The following is a 19,180-nucleotide window of genomic DNA, read 5'->3' as shown; positions in this document are numbered from 1 at the left end:
ACAGGTGGCAACAATACGGGATCTTAGCTTTCACCTGATTTGTCTTATGTCATGGAAAGAGCCAGTGTTCTTAATGTTTTGTATACTCTGTGTACGTGACCTATAGTACTCACCTTGATGACATATCTTAATGTTATCTACAGCTTTACCATGTCAACATCTGCAAGTATAACTTGTCATTTTAGGTTAAAATGTTCCAATACATCTTTGGAACAGGAAGGATATTGCTGTTTTATAAATGTACAATATATTAACAATGCATCTGCTACATTCTAACACATCAGTTAAAATGAAGACTTATTCCATATCATGTTAGTAGTTTTGAGTCAGTGATGGACAGAAATATATTGAGACACTATGTCAATTATGCTTATTCACAGTGCGGTTTGCATTTAGACCAGTGCAATATTATTACATTTTGCTGTATGGTATATGAACATCAGTGGCAGTTTATTTTACATTGTCAATTAGGACATGTTTAAACCATAACTTTGTACTTATTCAATGCTGCCTTAAAGAAAATGGAAAATGTTATTTTGTACAAGTATACAGTACCAGTCAAAAGTTTGGACACACCTACTCATTCAAGGGTTTTTCTTTATTTTTACTATTTTCTACATTGTTGAATAGTAGTGGAGACATCAGAACTATGAAATAACAGATATGGAATCATGTAGTAACCAAAAAAATTGTTTAAAAAAATCTAAATCTATTTTATATTTGAGATTCTTCACAGTAGCCACCGTTTGCCTTGGATGACAGTTTAAAATAAGTTTATTTGCAATTGTTGTAATTAACTGATAACTGAGTGCAAAATATGTTGAAGCCACACAATAAAAAAAGTTAAGACATTGTCACTGATAGGCCGGGAGTCAGGATGCAGGTGCAGAAGGTGAGTTTAATAATGATAAATGCAGATAAACATAAGCGTACAGAACATGAATCAAAACAAACAAATACTGCCTGATGACTGAGGCTACTGAGTGCTAAATAAAGGGAAGGTAATCAAGGTGATGATGTAGCAAGATAGAACAGCGGCATCTGGTAAGACAAGGGGCGGCAGACTGTGTTCTTGTAAATAACAACTGGTGCGTGATATCTAAGGAAGTCTCAAGGTTTTGCTCGCCAGATGTAGATTATCTCATAAACTGTAGACCACACTATCTACCTAGAGAGTTTTCATCTGTATTTTTCGTAGCTGTCTACATACCGCCTCAGACTGAATCTGGCACTAAGACCGCACTCAATGAGATGTATTCCGCCTTAAGCAAAGAGGGAAAACGCACACCCAGAGGTGTCGCTCCTGGTGGCTGGGGACTTTAATGCAGGGAAACTTAAATCAGTTTGACCAAATTTCTATCAGCATGTTAAATGTGCAACCAGAGGAAAAAAACTGGACCACCTTTACTCCACACACAGAGACGCATACAAAGCTCTCCCCCGCCCTCCATTTGGTAAATCTGACCATCATTTTATCCTCCTGATTCCTGCTTACAAGCAAAAATTAAAGCTGGAAGCACCAGTGACTCGATCAATAAAAAGGTGGTCAGATGAAGCAGATGCTAAGCCACAAGACTGTTTTGCTATCACAGACTGGAATATATTCCGGGATTCCTCCGATGGCATTGAGGAGTACACCACATCAGTCATTGGCTTCATCAATAAGTTCATCAATGATGTTGTCCCCACAGTGACCATACTTGCATACCCCAACCAGAAGCCATGGATTACAGGCAACATCTGCACTGAGCTAAAGGCTAGAGTTGCCGATTTCAAGGAGCGGGACTCTAACCCCGAAGCTTATAAGAAATCCCGCTATGTATTCTGACGAACCATCAAACAGGCAAAGCGTCAATACAGGACTGGCTCTGACGCTCGTCATATGTGGCAGGGCTTGCAAACCATTACAGACTACAAAGGGAAGCACAGCCGAGAGCTGCTCAGTGACACTAGCCTACCAGACAAGCTAAACTACTTCTATGCTCGCTTCGAGGCAAATAACACAAACATGCATAAGAGCATCAGCTGTTCCGGAAGACAGTGATCACGCTCTCCCCAGCCGATGTGAGTAAGACCTTTAAACAGGTCAACATTCACAAGGCCGCAGGGCCAGACGGAATACCAGGACATGTACTGCGAGCATGCGCTGACCAGCTGGCAAGTGTCTTCACTGACATTCTCAACCTCTCCCAGTCCGAGTCTGTAATACCAACATATTTTAAGCAGACCACCATAGTCCCTGTGCCCAAGAACACTAAGGTAACCTGCCTAAATGACTACCGACCCGTAGCACTCATGTCTGTAGCCATGAAATGCTTTGAAAGGCTGGTCATGGCTCACATCAACACCATTATCCCAGAAACCCTAGACCCACTCCAATTTGCATACCGCACCAACAGATCTACAGATGATGCAATCTCTATTGCACTCCACACTGCCCTTTCACACCTGGACAAAAGGAACACATGTGAGAATGATATTAATTGACTACAGCTCAGTGTTCAACACCATAGTGCCCTCAAAGCTCATCACTAAGCTAAGGACCCTGGGACTAATCACCTCCCTCTGCAACTGGATCCTGGACTTCCTGACGGGCCACCCCCAGGTGATAAGGGTAGGTAACAACATATGCTCCACGCTGGTCCTCAACACGGGGGCCCCTCAAGGGTGCGTGCTCAGCCCCCTCCTATACTCTCTGTTCACTCATGACTGCACGGCCAGGCACGACTCCAACACCATCATTAAGTTTGCTGATGACACAACAGTGGTAGGCCTGATCAACGACGAGACTATAGGGAGGAGGTCAAAAGACCTGGCCGTGTGGTGCAAGGACAACAACCCATCCCTCAACGTGATCAAGACAAAGGAAATGATTGTGAACTACAGGAAAAGGAGGACCGAGCACGCCCCCATTCTCATCCACGGGGCTGTAGTGGAGCAGGTTGAGAGCTTCAAGTTCCTTGGCGTCCACATCACCAACAAACTAACATGGTCCAAGCACACCAAGACAGTCGTGAAGAGCGTATGACAAAACCTCCCCCTCAGGAGACTGAAAAGATTTAGCATGGGTCCTCAGATCCTCAAAAGGTTTTACTGCTGCACCATCGAGAGCATCCTGAAGGGTTGCATCACTGCCTGGTATGGCAACTGCTCAGCCTCCGACCGCAAGGCACTACAGAGGGTAGTGCGTACGGCCCAGTACATCACTGGAGCCAAGCTTCCTGCCATCCAGGACCTCTATACCAGGCGGTGTCAAAGGAAGAGCCTAAAAATTGTCAAAGACTCCAGCCACCCTAGTCATAGGCTGTTCTCTCTGCTACCGCACGGCAAGCGGTACCGGAGTGCCAAGTCTGGGTCCAAGAGACTCCTAAATAGCTTCTACCCCCAAATCATAAGACTCCTGAACAGCTAATCAAATGGCTACATAGACTATTTGCATTGCCATTATTCCATTAAAAATAAGCCGTTTCCAGCTACAATAATCATTTACAACATTAACAATGTCTACACTGTATTTCTGATACATTTTGTTATTTTAAATGGACAAAAAAATAATTCTTTCAAAAACAAGGACATTTCTAAGTGACCCTAAACTTTTGAACGGTAGTGTATATATATATTATTTTCTCCAGTTTTTTTCCACTTATTTATTTTGTGTTATTTACATGTACACTGTTCCAAATGGTCAGAAAATAATAATAATATTGTAATCTAATAGCAACTGTTTGGCACACATAATGCTTGCTCCTATACCCTCCGTTTTCTTGATCTCAAGTAGTCCACAACTAAGTCAAATGTCTTCCACAGATCTGACTTCCCCTTTTCCTCCTGAGCAACCAGTAAACATTTGCCCATTTCGAGTTTCTTTTTCACGTCCTCCACATACAATTTGTTGTTATGTTTTACTCTGTTCAGAGTTTGTTATAACACATTTATTGATGTGATTATGATAGGCTATAGTTCCGGCCCTATTGGTCACATGATTGCGGTGCTTACATGTTTCACGTAAAGAGAGCCAAGATTGAGGACATAGAGAATGTTTTCCCTAGACAAATTAGGAGTTCGGTAACAGAACTTTTCAGTCACAAACAAGTAAGAAACAAAATGGCTGAAATGATGTTGAAGCTTCAGCACGAACAGCACAATAAACACTTACTGTGATGTGGTCGCTTTTCGCTGCAGTAGGGAGGAGAGCGAAAAAACGTACGCCAGTCACACAGGCACTCGCTGTCATTTTCTTTAACACAGTGTGACCATCGGGATCTTTCTTGAGTAATCTTTCTGTCTTAATTATTTAATTAAACAGTATGCTTAAAGCATCAGACAAGCTCAGTGCATATGTAGTTTATTTAATTCAAACACATAGGTTGTGTCTGTCTATATATATAAAAATATGTTTAAACATTTCGCCCAATCGATTGGTCGAAAGAACAGGACAACTTTTGGCCAGGATTTCTTTTAGTCGGGGACAGCCATACGCTACAGCATACAATGACATTCTAGACGATTCTGTGCTCCCAACTTTGTGGCAACCGTTTGGGGAAGGCCCTTTCCTGTTTCAGCATGCCAATGCTCCATGCACAAAGCGAGGTCCATACAGAAAGTATTTGATTTTTTATGTATTTTTCCCCCTTTTTCTCCCCAATTTCGTGACATCCAATTGGTAGTTACAGTTCTGTCCCATCGCTGCAACTCCCATACGGACTTGGCTCTCGACCTTCGCCTCTCCCATGCGTCCTCCGAAACACGACCCTGCTTCTTGACACACTGCTCGCTTGACCCAGAAGCCAGCCGCACCAATGTGTCGGAGGAAACGCCGTACAACTGGCGACCGTGTCAGCATGCATGCGCCCAGCCCGCCACAGGAGTCGCTGTAGTGACGTCTCAAGCACTGTAGTTCCTTAGACCGCTGCGCCTCTCTGGATGCCCCATACAGAAATGGTTTGTTGAGATTGGTGTGGAAGAACTTGACTGGCCTGCACAGAGCCCTGACCTCAACTTCATCGAACACCTTTGGGATGAATTGGAACACAGACTGTGAGCCAGGCCTAATCGCCCAACATCAGTGCTCAACCTCACTAATGCTCTTGTGGCTGAATGGAAGCAAGTCCCCGCAACAATGTTCCAACATCTAGTGGAAACCTTCCCAGAAGAGTGGAGGCTGTTATAGCAGCAAAGGCGGGACCAACTCCATATTAATGCCCATGATTTTGGAATGAGATGTTCGACGAGCAGTACTTTTGGTCATGTAGTGTACTTTGGGGAATTAACGAACGACCCCAAGTCAGAAGTACACTCGTGTACAATGGCCGAACTCATGGCATGTGTCCAACTGTCCATAAAACAAGCACTTAAATTGTAATTTATTGAAATTACTGGACATCTTACAGACGGGCTAGTTTTTATTCCTTCTGGATTGAAACATTTTATTCCTCTTGGAGTTGAGAACTGACCTCCTGAGTAGAGACTTGAGAGGGTCAGCTCGCGCTACTAAACTTGGTTTTTGGCGCTCCCCTCGGGCCATTTTGCGCGCTGGATGAACCACGCGCGCACACTGTAGGAAATGTGCACACTGGTAACTTTTACCCTTTACCTCTCTTTAAAAAAGTAACAATATATGTTGTGTGTGTATATAGCCAACATGTAGCATACGTGTACAACAAACTACATATATAAGGAATTTACCCTTTTTTATGGTGCAAATTGTTTCAAGAACACAATTATAAAACGACAGACCCACTGGCCTAGTTGTGTAGGTTACTAAGCCATTGAATTCTACTTTTCTTGATCTATTCTCCATCTACTCAGTGTGAGCATATCAACAGAATATAATCGATTGGGCCTACAATAGAATAGAAATAGGCTTACTGTAGATATCCTACTTTGTATATTTTATGCGCAACATATCGGCTACAAAGACGCATTTAAATTGCACTAAAACTCAGTTGATGCTTTCCCATGCAGTAACTGTGTTTTAACTTTGAATACCTGGCTGCTACCAAACTAATATATTTCTGTTCGTTCTTTGGGCATTTCCGCACTATTTGAGGGGGTGGTGGCAAATTGCTTTGGCGACTCCGCAGAAGTTGTGCGAGGGACGCAAAAGAGCAATATGTCAACCTTGCTATGTTCAAGGTCCAATAACCTATAGAGAAAATACTATTTGAATAATCACCGTGGCCGAAGATGGATTCGGAAATAGATGGTAGGTTTGTTAACACTGATCCTCAGAGTTGCATTTTGGAGTCCCATGTGAAGCAACTTGTTTGTGCACAAGGGGGAAAGCTAGCCTCCCGTCGCTGAAGGCGACATCCCATACCCCGAAGGTAAACCAAGTAAACCAGAGGGATGGTAGTGGTAAATCTGTTTTCGGTGTACGGGATGTCGCGATAACATCGACACTTTTCTGTTATTGCAAACATTGCCGCATGAGGGCGATGCGCGCAAATTGGCGGCAGAACAAGGGGGCGTTCTTATATGCTTATGAGCGCATTTCACATTACTTTTGGATTATAATTGGATTTTAAGGCTCGTATGAATGTCCTGCTTAATATAATATTTGTGTCATAATCGCAAATCAACTGCATTATACTTAAAAAAACACTTAAACTTCAACCAGTAAACTGGCATGTTTTTGCTACAGCCTATATCAATGAGCGTTAGCATTCTAGCTGCATCCAAAATAGTAATTTTGCAAAAATCCCAACCAAATATAACATATAAAAAAACAACGCCGCAGGGCCTATCGTTTCTTAATCTGGCCCTGGTTAGAGCATGGTAGCCAGGACACCAAAATAGCTGAGAAGTTGTCCCCAAAATTAAAAGTGCACTATGCAGAAATCGCTCCGCTATTTCCTGCTTGCTAAAATTCTAATTTCAGTTTTTGTGACAAACAAGCTAGTATAGTGTATAGAATCATTGTACCATCTAATCTGCTGTGAAATATATTTTCCATAAGCAAACCTATTGTATTTTCAGCTGTTTGAAGCTGGTGTACAAACCTGAAAGTAAAAGACGCAAAACAAAATTTAAGACCAGGAAGCATAGAAATCGTTCGCATAGAACAGATCTACCACTTCTTAGATTTGCTTTTAATGAGAATGAAATACCTATAACTCAGATTTCACTGTGAATTTGGTCTGGTCGCCCAAAAAGTTAGATATTGCAGCTTTAAGTCATGCAAATCAATGCATATTTGATATAGATGTAGCTGTATATACCATGCCTAAATGTTTACAATTTATGTCATGACTCATTTAAAAAATCATCCTAGGACTTCATGGGTTTTGTGCTTGCTTATAGCCTAGGTTAGTAACATGTTAATACAGCTACGCAACATACAGATACGCAACAGTGTGACTTCAAAAGTTACAATTGTATCCTTGAAAGTCGACCATCAACCAGCTGGACACTTTGTAGCCAAATTGGTGCGACACACATGCGCGAGGTGCGTCGCACAGTAATGTGCTCCTCAGCTACAAAAGTTTGTAGCGGTACACTCAGCAATATGAAGTAGATGCAGAAATGTGCCCAGGCTACCACGCTGTAACCAGGGCCGGATTAAGAAATCATAGGCCCATTTAGCCTCTGTAATCCGAAGGTTAGCAATGCAAAAAAGTACATGTAAAATCCCATAGAGAATGCTAACTAAATGCTAATGATCTGACCTAAACTATTTGCATTACAGACATCCCAGCTCATAAATGTATACAAGTAACTCAAAAATGCTACTTGCCGTTTGCTGCACGCACAAAACAAATATTAGACAGCAAAGCTCTTGATCCAGGAGGGGATTCTCTGCTGATACCGGCGAATGCTTGATTTTGGAAGAAGCTAACCACTTAGCCAGAGAGCTGACTAGCTACTACATTAGCAGACCGAAGACACAACTTCAGAGCATTTAGCACATTTTAGAAAGTTGACATAATAGTTATACTTTATCTAACTGGCAAACATTTAGTTGTGAATTCCATACTGTAACTAGATCACCTGGCGTGTGCTTCACAATAGTGAGTGACTCACAAGGCTCTGGTCTCTTGCTGTTGTGTGCTTGTAAACAAACACCACGTGACTGGGGACTCCCGGTAAACTTAATTATGTGACAGGTGAAATGAAGAACGCTGTATTGCACAAGTTGACTGCAGGTGTTAACTTAAAAAGGAGCTACAAATATTCAAATGTATACATTTTTTTTTAAAGAAATAGTTCCAATGGTATTGACAAACCATCCAGTGCCTGTTTTCCAATCCACCATTTTTTGTTGTTGTTGAAACTATTGATCCTATGTGGCAAAATGATCCTCTCTGATGTATTTTGAACATATAGCAGGCTCGTGTTTTGATTTGTTTTTTTGCCTCTTGGGTCCTGTACGGGCTTGGGCCCTGTACGGGCTTGGGCCCCTGTAAGTTCCTGCATTAAACTGGCTCAAACAGCAGTGAAGCAAACCCGTGCACATGCGCAGATACTACGTGTGACTGTGAAATCAAAGTCGTGCCTATCACTCATCTCAACATCTGCAGTGCTGCTCGTGGCATTGTCATTTTGCTGAATCTACCTTGCTTTCGCTTTGAAGATACTTTTTTTGGTAACAGTGGGCATGAGCACCCACTTTCACATTTGAACCTCTTGTCAATATAACCTCATTGTAAATGTATTGCCAATTGGTTCCTGCACTCTTTACATTGGCTTACACAGGAAATAATGGGAGTCTAAAATAGGATTATTATACACTTTTATTAGGTGTTGAACATCATTGACAAAGGTGACTGCAATCATTAAAGGTGACTTTCAATCATGAAAGCTTTATAAAATATTTAATGTCATGTAATAACGTTCAAGTCAATGCTCAAACACCATGCATGATTCATCTTTTTCACCCAGTGGTGTCCTTCAAGTGCTCTGATCTGCAGTTGAAGCAGAATTGACCATAGACTATCAAGGAAGGAGCATCGTTTCCTGTCTGGTGTTTGGCCTAAGCTGGGCGTGTTAAAACATGGAAGGCACCCCTTTCCCTTAGAGATGGGCCATTTAAAACAAAAGTGATCCACTCCAAATTTGAAAGAGAGGGGCATGGGGCTATGAACAATCAAAACAAAACAACTTTCCAATCTTTTTCCATGAACCAGGACAATGGTTTTACTGTAGATTAGCCAAGTTTTTCTAAACTCCTCGATGTACATCACATCAATGGAGTTGACTGAACCTCCGATTACATCGAGTCACTGTCGGTCGACATTTGTAAAAATGTACATTCTTAAACCCTTATTGTGCCTATGTTTGTCCCGTGTAGCTGTGCACCTTTCTTTGTTTGCTGAAATACATACTTTTTAATTAAACTTTTGCCAAATACAACCAACGAGGGTTTCCTTATATCGACTGTCAGCGACTCGATGGAGTCGGAGGTACACTCCGCCCACAGTTGTCGCAACCCAACACCCCCAACATGTACATACAGTGCATTCGGAAAGTATTCAGACCCCTTCCGTTTCCCCACATTTTGCTACGTGACAGCCTTATTCTAAAATGTATTCAATTATATTTTTTCCTCATCGATCTACAAACAATACCCCATAATGACAAAACAAAAACAGGTTTTTAGACATTTTTGCAAATGTATTAAAAATACAAAACAGAAATACCTTATTTACATAAGTATTTAGACTCTTTGCTATGAGGCTCGTTATTGAGCTCAGGTGCATCCTGTTTCCATTGATCATCCTTGAGATGTTTCAACTTGATTGGAGTCCACCTGATGTTTGACGACGAGCAGGTGTCCACACACTTTTGGCCACGTAGTGTATTTGTTTATGGTTGAGCAGAAGCTTTCAAGATTTCGGTTGATCTTCCTGACTGACCTATTTTCGATTTATCCATACATATCTATGTCTCCATATAAATATATGGATGGGAACAGCCCTCTTTGAACCAAGGTAAGTAGATTTCTATCACTCTGTAACTGTTTCCTGTTCCTCTCAACTGTTTATCTTGATTCATCATGAATGTTTTCACTTGAAGCTTCAGCTTATAAACAATGAACAAAAGTGAGAAGACACCAGACAACAATAACAAAAATCTATAGCAATTGAACAGTAAATATTGCACTCAAAAAGGTTTCAAAAAGATTCTCTCTCTTTCTCTCTCACTCTCACATCCCTTCATTGAGATCATTGAACAGCCCAATCAGAGGAGCACCAAGACACACCCCGCCATCAAGGTTAGGGCGCCCTTTAATGACATACAGATAATTGGCACACTGAGCTTTTTACACTGTAACTGTGTATGAAGGGGACATGCATCATTTGTACTGTAGCTAAAATGAGACTTTCAGAGACCTTCAAAACCATGGTTACTTTCACCATATATTCTGAGATGGTCGATGGGAAAACTATTAATCAAAGTAAGATTTGTTACGCAAATTAGCCATTTTGTCTAGTTATAACCACGGTAGAGCAGTCTAATTACTACTACACCATGCTTTACGACACTTTATTTATGGAGATTTGAAGGTGATAAGGAAGTGGTGGAGATTCTAAGGTGAATGATGATACACATCCTGCTAACCTGGTTGGTCCCATGCAGGTGCACAACTACAATGGCCCCCTGCGTGTCCGCGTCTCCTTGGTGACCAAGAACCCACCTCACAAGCCCCACCCGCACAAACTAGTGGGGAAAGACTGCAAACATGGCTACTATGAGGCAGACCTGCAGGAGAGACGAGTACACAGGTTAGACGGAGGGTCTCTGTGTGTGTGTTGGGGGCTTGAGGGTGGGTGTGAGGGCAGGTCTGTGAAAATTATTAGACAGGCGTGGATGTGTGTGTACCTGTGTGTGGGCAGACTTGTTAGTGGGTGGGTGTGTGATGAAATACAAAGAAACATAATGTTTGTTTGATGCAGTGTGTACCTGCCAACATCTTGATAGAGAACATAGACGACATCTGTGGGAAGGCTTGGATGTGTGTGAGGACGTGTGTAGTCTTGGTTTTAAAGGCCAGAAGCAGAGGAGGGTTGAAAAAGCACCCTCTTGTGATCGATATCTACAGTATCTCACTTTCACACACGTTCACTCTGACTCCTTGTCTTACTGTCTGCTCTCAGTTTTCAGAACCTGGGCATTCAGTGTGTGAAGAAAAAGGATGTGGCCGAGGCAGTTTCCTGTAGGCTGCAGACCCAAAACAACCCCTTCAACAGTGAGTACATGCAAACGCACACGTACTCCGTACGTGACAGTCCACTGTCATAATATTATGCCAGTTACATAAAGTAATTGACTCCTCCAATCTCATTTTCATGGTTTGTCCTCCATTGACCGTAATTTAAAGGATACAGCCAGTGCCAGATAGCCAATTTCAGATGCCACACCCATTGGCTTTGTCTGACTGTGTTGTGTTTTGGCTGCAGTTCCTGAGGTGAACATGTGGGAGGAGGAGTTTGACCTAAATGTAGTGAGGCTGTGTTTCCAGGCCTCGATCACTCTGCCTACCGGGGAACTCTGCCCTCTGGATCCCGTGGTGTCCCAGCCCATCTACGACAACAGTGAGTCTGCTATATACACAGACACACGCACACATGTACGTACACACGGGCGTGCACGTACATACACATGTGAATGCGCACACACACACACACCCAATACATTATCTTGATACACACTCTCCCCAAACACTCACTAAGTACAGACTGGCTCCTTCATTTTACATTTACATTTTAGTCATTTAGCAGACGCTCTTATCCAGAGCGACTTACAGTAGAGTGCATACATTTTATTACATTTTTACATTTCATTACATTTTTTTTTTTACATACTGAGACAAGGATATCCCTACCGGCCAAACCCTCCCTAACCCGGACGACGCTATGCCAATTGTCCGTCGCCCCACGGACCTCCCGGTTGCGGCCGGCTGCGACAGAGCCTGGGCGCGAACCCAGTCCAGCCTGGGCGCGAACCCAGAGACTCTGGTGGCCTAGACCACTGCGCCACCCGGGAGGACACCCTTCCTCTGTCACTGCTGTCCATGCTGTTTCACTGTGGGCCAATTCCACGGTAACGGAATTGCTCCGAAACGGCAATTCTTCACTTAAAATGTATGCCAAACAAAAACAACTGACTTAAAAGTTGAACAAACCATACAGCTCTGTACACAAGGACTACTTTTAACAATTTACACTGAACATTAAAAAAAAACACATTTACTGGAAGAACTGTGCAGATGCAAAGTTTGGTAACAACATTTCAGTAAAATCTCCCTTCGTTCACTGTCACGTGTGCTCCCTCTCGGGCCTTCAGGTCACCAGGCTGCTCGTTATGGCGCACACCTGTCACCATCGTTACCTTCAGACTCACCTGGACTTCATCACCTCCCTGATTACCTTCCCTATATATGTCACTCCCTTTGGTTCCTTCCCCAGGCGTTATTGTTTCTGTTCCAGTGTCATGTCGGTGCGTTGTTTGTGTTTCTTGTTTTGTATTTAGTTGCGTTTATTTATTAAAACACTCACCTCGTGAATTTGCTTCCCGACTCTCAGCGCACTCGTTACAATCACGTTTTACAAAAACTCTAAAATATCTGCTTCGAATGAAGATTCAAAGATGTCTGCAGAAGGAATGACATGGCACCTTGAGTTTGAAGAAAACCTCTTTTGGTTATTGAACTACAGTAAGTGAAGTGGATTTACACCCGGTAACAGAATTGCGGTAACGGAATTTCATCATGGGTCCCTGATCTGTACTACACAGAAATGCATAATTATGGATATGAATATCATTCTCTTCATGGTGATGTATCCTAAATAGGTGCACAAATGTAGAAATATGCAATATCCTCCGCTGCATATTTGGGTATTATTCTACACACTGGCTATTGTTTTAATGAGCTCCTCCACCAAACAAGACAACATTTTGTTGGACCGGACTGAATTTGAGCCAATCATAGACGTCTATGTTTCAGATGTTGGGACATCAAAGTACAGCACAGTAGAGCTCAGCACAGTAGAGCTCAGCACAGTAGAGCTCAGCACAGTAGAGCTCAGCACAGTAGAGCTCAGCACAGTAGAGCTCAGAACAGTAAAGTTCAGTACCAGAACTGGGGTAACTGTAGTTTTAACTATGATTTGTGAAAAGTAACTATTTTTCAGAGGGAACAAATAGTTACTTTTGAGATGACTACAACTATTCTTTAAACATTTTTTTTAAGTACAGGTCTGAGAAAACAACTGCTTTTCAAAAACTATTGGATTGGCTGCCTTCAAGTAATGGCAGGGATGCATCTGAAACGGCATGTTGAAGAATACAATTGAATGAATAGAGCACACACAATCTCCGATACTATTCCAATCAATCTGACAGTCATATTTGAACTGCACAATACATTTCTATCTGAACATTTAGTAAATGTCCATTCTCCTGAATGTACATTGCCCCATGTGTACATAATCAGGTCAAATCAATGATATTTTCTACAGATAAGTATAAATAAGTTGTGATGCTCAACTACTGAATGACCCTGTCAACATGCCACTGAAAAGGTTGAAAGCTGCAATTAATTGTATGATACCTGAAAATACTGCAGAGTATTTCAAAGCCATTTGCAGACCTTGCAAACAGCAAGTTGGATGCTTAAAACAACTTCAAACCTCTTTGTTCATCTGAGGGTAAGTGTTCTTCTTTCAAACAAACACTATAGCATATTTAAAGGGATAGTTTACTCAGAATACAAAACTAACATGATTTTCCACTTACTTGGCTGTAGTTGATTCAAGAAGGTAGTTTTGGGATATTTAATTTCCGTTCAACACTTAATAGCCATATTTGTTACTGTTAGTATTCTCAGTAACATTAACAGTACTGTTCTTTTTCCTGTGTAATAAAACTGTAATTACTTTTGGAGCAACATTTTATTAGCACATTGTTACATAATACTTTGGCAATTTCATTTTAATTGCCTAGCAATGAGCAGAGTTTTTGTAACTACTGTAAATAAGTGGAATAGTGACTTCCTTATTCCACTTATGTAATAACTTCATTATTATGCAATTATAGAAGTCCTATGTAACAACAATGTTGCTATTGTAATAACCACAAAGTTACTACACATACAGTGCATTCGGAAAGTATAAAAAAAATAATTTTGCAACTGTAGAAAAAAACCTGAAATATGATATTTACATAATTATTCAGACCCTTTACTCAGTACATTGTTGAAGCACCTTTGGCAGCGATTACGGCCTTGAGTCTTCTTGGGTAGGATGCTACAAGCTTGGCACACCTGTATTTTTGGGAGTTTCTCCCATTCCTCTCTGAAGATCTTCTCAAGCTCTGTCAGGTTGGATGGGAACATTCCTGCACAGCTATTTTCAGGTCTCGATTGGGTTCAAGTCCGGGCTCTGGCTGGGCCACTCGAGGGCATTCAGAGACTTGTCCCGAAACCACTCCTGCGTTGTCTTGGCTGTGTGCTTAGGGTTGTTGTGCTGTTGGAAGGTGAACCTTCGTGTCAGTCTGAGGTCCTGAGTGCTCTGAAGCAGGTTTTCATCAAGGATCTCTCTGTACTTTGCTCCGTTCACCTTTGCCTAGATCCTGACTAGTCTCCCAGTCCCTGCCGCTGAAAAACATCCCCAGAGCATGATGCTGCCACCACCATGCTTCCCCGTAGGGATGGTGGCAGGTTTCCTCCAGACGTAACGCTTGGCATTCAGGCCAAAGAGTTCAATCTTGGTTTCATCAGACCAGAGAATCTTGTTTCTCATGGTCTGAGAGTCTTTAGGTGCCTTTTGGCAAACTTCAAGCGGGCTGTCATGTGCCTTTTACTGAGGAGTGGTTTCCGTCTGTCCACTCTACCATAAATGCCTGATTGGTGGAGTGCTGCAGAGATGGTTGTCCTTCTGGAAGGTTCTCCCATCTCCACAGAGGAACTCTGGAGCTCTGTCAGACTGACCATTGGTCACCTCCCTGACAAAGGCCTTTCTACCCCGATTGACTCCAATCAAGTTATAGAAACATCTCAAGGATGATCAATGGAAACAGGATGCACCTGAGCTCAATTTCGAGTCTCATAGCAAAGGGTCTAAATACTGACGTAAATAAAGTATTTCAGTTTTTTAAATAAATTTGCAAAACATTTATAAAAACCTTTTTTTCACTTTGGCCCTCATGTATTTAATTTTAGGCTATAGGCTATATTAAGATTCATATCTAAGAGCCACACAAACGATGTGCTTATGTGTCACGGCCGTTGTAAGGAGACCAAGGCGCAGAGTGGTAAGCGTACATTCTTCTTTATTATAAGAACGAACACTGAACAAACGAACAAAAATAACACAACGAACCGGGAAGCTAATATGAGTAGTGCAGACAGGCAACTAAACATAGAACAAGAACCCACGAACACCAAAGGGAAAATGGCTACCTAAATATGATCCCCAATCAGAGACAACGATAAACAGCTGCCCCTGATTGGGAACCATATCAGGCCACCATAGACATACAAATCACCTAGACCTACAAACACCCTATACATACAAAAACCCTAGACAGTACAAAAACTAAAGTACCCACCCTAGTCACACCCTGACCTAACCAAAATATAAAGAAAACATAGATATCTCAGGTCAGGGTGTGACATTATGATCATACTGTTTATTTAGACTAATTCAACTAACTGTTTTATAGTTTTTGTTTCTTCATCAAATATTTGGCAGCCATCAAATGAATGAGTTTTGTTTGCAAATAACATTTGTAATTAGCAAGCTTGCAATTTGTCAAAGAAATACTTTTTTCAAAAATGTTCAAAACAACAAAACCGAGCACGCGTTCTGATGACGTGCCATAGCTTCCTCTGAGGCAGCAAAACAATTCTATCACTCCTCTCCCAATTAATCTCCCAGCAGTATTTTAAAAGTAGCTATTCTACCTTAGTAACCTCCTACTTTACTAAATTATTTTAACCCTTATCCTCCTTGGAGGCAGAAGAGTAAGTATGCTTAACATGCCATTCTGCCATAGTACCTTTTACGGAGGCAGCAACATCTAAAACATATCTCTATCTGAGATGCTATGTTCCCTGGAGGCAGCCATAAATACGCCATTCTGTCGTAGTACCTTCTCTAGAGGCAGCAGATTTCGAATCGTACCTGCTCTGCACATCAGTCAAAGTTCCTGCCCTTGGGGTAGCAAGAACATTGCTTACTAACTTCAACCTTACGCCCGCAGAGGCAGTTTAGCCAACTGTATCACTCCTCCTGTCATAGCTTACTCAAAAGCAGCAAAAAAAAGTGTATTATTCCTATCCCAATGGCTCTTCCTTTCAGGCAGCAAAATAAATAGCAGCAGTAACTTTACTAGATGACTATAACCTTATTATACTCCCTGGAGGCAGAAGAGTGAGTAGGCCTAACATGCCTTTCTGACATAGTATCTTCCCCTTCCCCGGAGGCAGCACAGTTCTAATCATACCTTGTCTGCACATCTGACGTAGTTCCTGCCCCTGGGGTATTAAGCTCTAAGTACGGCTCCCACACATCAGGGCCATTTGAGCACTGCTCTGGATCAAAGCGTACTAGAGCAACATCCAACTTGGATTGCATGGGGTAGGCACTGTTGTCTGAGGCTCCGCTTCTCCCTCACAAAACATTCTCTATAATAATCATATCGTTGTCTCACTCTCACTACCCTAACCCCGTTCTCTTATTGACTGAAAAGTCAATACAGGAGTAGCACATTAAACTCTGAATCTGTACACGGCTCTACATCTACACCAGATGAACATGTAAATAGAGTACATCATCATTACTTCAGTATTTCGGTACTTAAAGGGATGCTGGTAGTTACCCATAGACTTCCACCCATTGCGCTAATGTTAGTTAGCATTGGCCTGCGAAACTAACGTTAAGTGTTTCTAAAATCCCCTATGGGAAAAATTAACGGTAGAAAAACAATTGCAACCATTTCCCTGTTTGACCGCTAGGTTTATGGGTATTATGAAAGGGAAAGGGGGATACCTAGTCAGTTGTCCAACTGAAATGTGTCACTCCATTTACACATCTTTGAGATCTGAAAACATCGGACGAACATTTTGTAGTGAACTATCATTTTAAGAGGACTGCAGTGCAGATTAAAGGTGGTCTTTCCATGATTTCAATGTATTTTCTTTCTGCATTCCAGACCCCAGTAATTGTAACAAAATGAACGCCTGAAACAACGACAGAATTTACAGAAACCTCATACAGGTGACTATTTATTGCTGATAACATTGTTACATTTGATTCAGAGGATGTTCTAATTATTGTAAGGGTGATTATTATCCTGTGGCTCCCAGGTTCTAGTGCTCTGATGTAAGTCTGTTCCAGTGCAGTTTGACAGGGCAGGTGTTTCTGACGGAGGGGGAGGTGCTGTACAAGACTGTCCAATGGGACGAGACTCCTGCATTCTACAGGTCGTACTCATGCAGGTGCCCTGTTCAGATCCTCAGGGGTCTGCCCGTCAGCTACATCTCCCACACTGTGAGATTCCCTCTGGTGAGTTACACACCACTCGAACTATCATAAAAAATAATCAATACAATGGCTAAATGACACCCAGTGTTTTGTTGATATATCTGTTTTGCAGGAGATGGTCTTGGTTCCCTGTCTGTGGCTTATGTGACTGGTGACAGTGTGGATGTTTTATCGCCGCTGAGGGTGACTGACACACACACACGGTGGTAAACACCAGCAACCTCTCCTTATGGGGCCTTGTCAGAAAGTACATACGGGAAGCCCTGCTCTCGACCAAGGGGCAGGTGTTGCCTTTCCAATCACTCCAATCAGTTCTCAATGTGATCGTCCTGCCATCAAATGTGCCACTTGAACAGGTAAGAAAATCCCTTCTGATGGTTGGGTAACTCTGTTTTTCTACCACAGGCAGCCAGATGTGCATTGAGTTTTCAGTGCGAGCACCCTCATTGATAATCACTTCTTATTCTGTTGCAGGCGAAGCGGCAACAGACAGGGAACACTTACGTACAGGTCTGTTCGGACTGCATTCTCACTCGAGGGGAAACATACAGTCTGAAGACTGAAGAAGATAACCCCTAAGGTAGACTCTGACAGGTGTTGCATGCTAATAATGTCACATCTTGATCATAGTAACAGCTGTACGCTGATGCTACATACTGGATATTCCATGACAATAATTACCTCATGTTAAGTACACTTTTCTAAATGGTCACTCACACTGTAAGGTGCGTAGATATGCTTGCGCAGCTGTGGAAGATGGCTAAATAGTCAAGTTCAAATCAGCTGCATCTATTACCTGTCTCTGTGTAGTCTCTATAGACAGACGGCTTGCCTCACACGATGTACCAATGTTCCAACATACACGTCTGTACAAGTACCTGCGTTAATTGGGACAGAGTTGAGAGGTCGGAAATGGGATGTGCGTTATCGCCTTATCCGGTGACGTCACCGCCATATCTGCTTGTTGCCCTAGCTTAAACATCCCCGCCAGACACAAAGTACTAGCTAGCTAGCAAGATGGAGAACGCAGAGGTTATTTTTAATGAGTGCAACTGTCAAGTTTGCGTCATTTACCTTCACTAAAACCACTGCAAAGGTTTTTCCCGCAAACTTTGGTTTTGAATCGCAATGTTCTGGCATGTCTGCTCTCAGGGTACGGAAAGAGTTTGATTTTTCAGGCTTGGCCCTCCTACCCAAACTCGTGATTTGTTGGGAGAGTTGTCTGTCTAAAGAGGACCCTCCCCTTTCAAAAGATCTAAGAGAATCAGACATCCTCCCCTGGGATTTCCAAGACTGGTCACTGGGCAAAATTACATCAATTTAGTATTATGACACTGTATGCAGTAGGCTAGATGTTAGCAAGAGAGCTTCTTAAATTGATGGCAAGTTTTTCTAAATTATCTCGCAAACTAAACCAATAAGCATTTGTCTAATGATCTAGACTAGCGGTAGACTGATTCCAAGTTCAAGACGTTCCAATGCTGCAGCACATTTTGCGGTTTTTGTGTAGCACGTGCACAGAACGATATATGGACGTTTACAAAACGTGAAAAGGTATTCTGTGGGGTGGGGAAAATAGGATGCTCAGCTGCTGCCTTCATGTCATTTGATCTAGTTGTATTTCAGTTGCAGAATGTATTGCAGAAAATACAAGTTAGTGGAGAATCTACTAACCATTTCACATTTTTTTCATC

General features: G+C 42.1%; 1 protein-coding gene across 1 annotated transcript; it reads left to right on the top strand.

Moving 5' to 3' along the window:
• Positions 1-9,389: 9,389 nt before the first annotated feature.
• On the top strand, positions 9,390-18,065 carry LOC120030213 (transcription factor p65-like). Its single transcript, XM_038975563.1, has 7 exons — positions 9,390-9,401; positions 10,163-10,213; positions 10,579-10,724; positions 11,097-11,188; positions 11,400-11,569; positions 17,340-17,507; positions 17,961-18,065. Exons 1-7 carry the CDS (start codon positions 9,390-9,392, stop codon positions 18,063-18,065), a joined length of 744 nt encoding a protein of 247 aa, XP_038831491.1.
• Positions 18,066-19,180: the final 1,115 nt, after the last annotated feature.

The sequence above is a fragment of the Salvelinus namaycush genome, chromosome 36 (assembly GCF_016432855.1).
Source record: "Salvelinus namaycush isolate Seneca chromosome 36, SaNama_1.0, whole genome shotgun sequence".
Taxonomy (NCBI): domain Eukaryota; kingdom Metazoa; phylum Chordata; class Actinopteri; order Salmoniformes; family Salmonidae; genus Salvelinus; species Salvelinus namaycush.
This window is presented reverse-complemented; position numbering and strand designations above follow the sequence as displayed.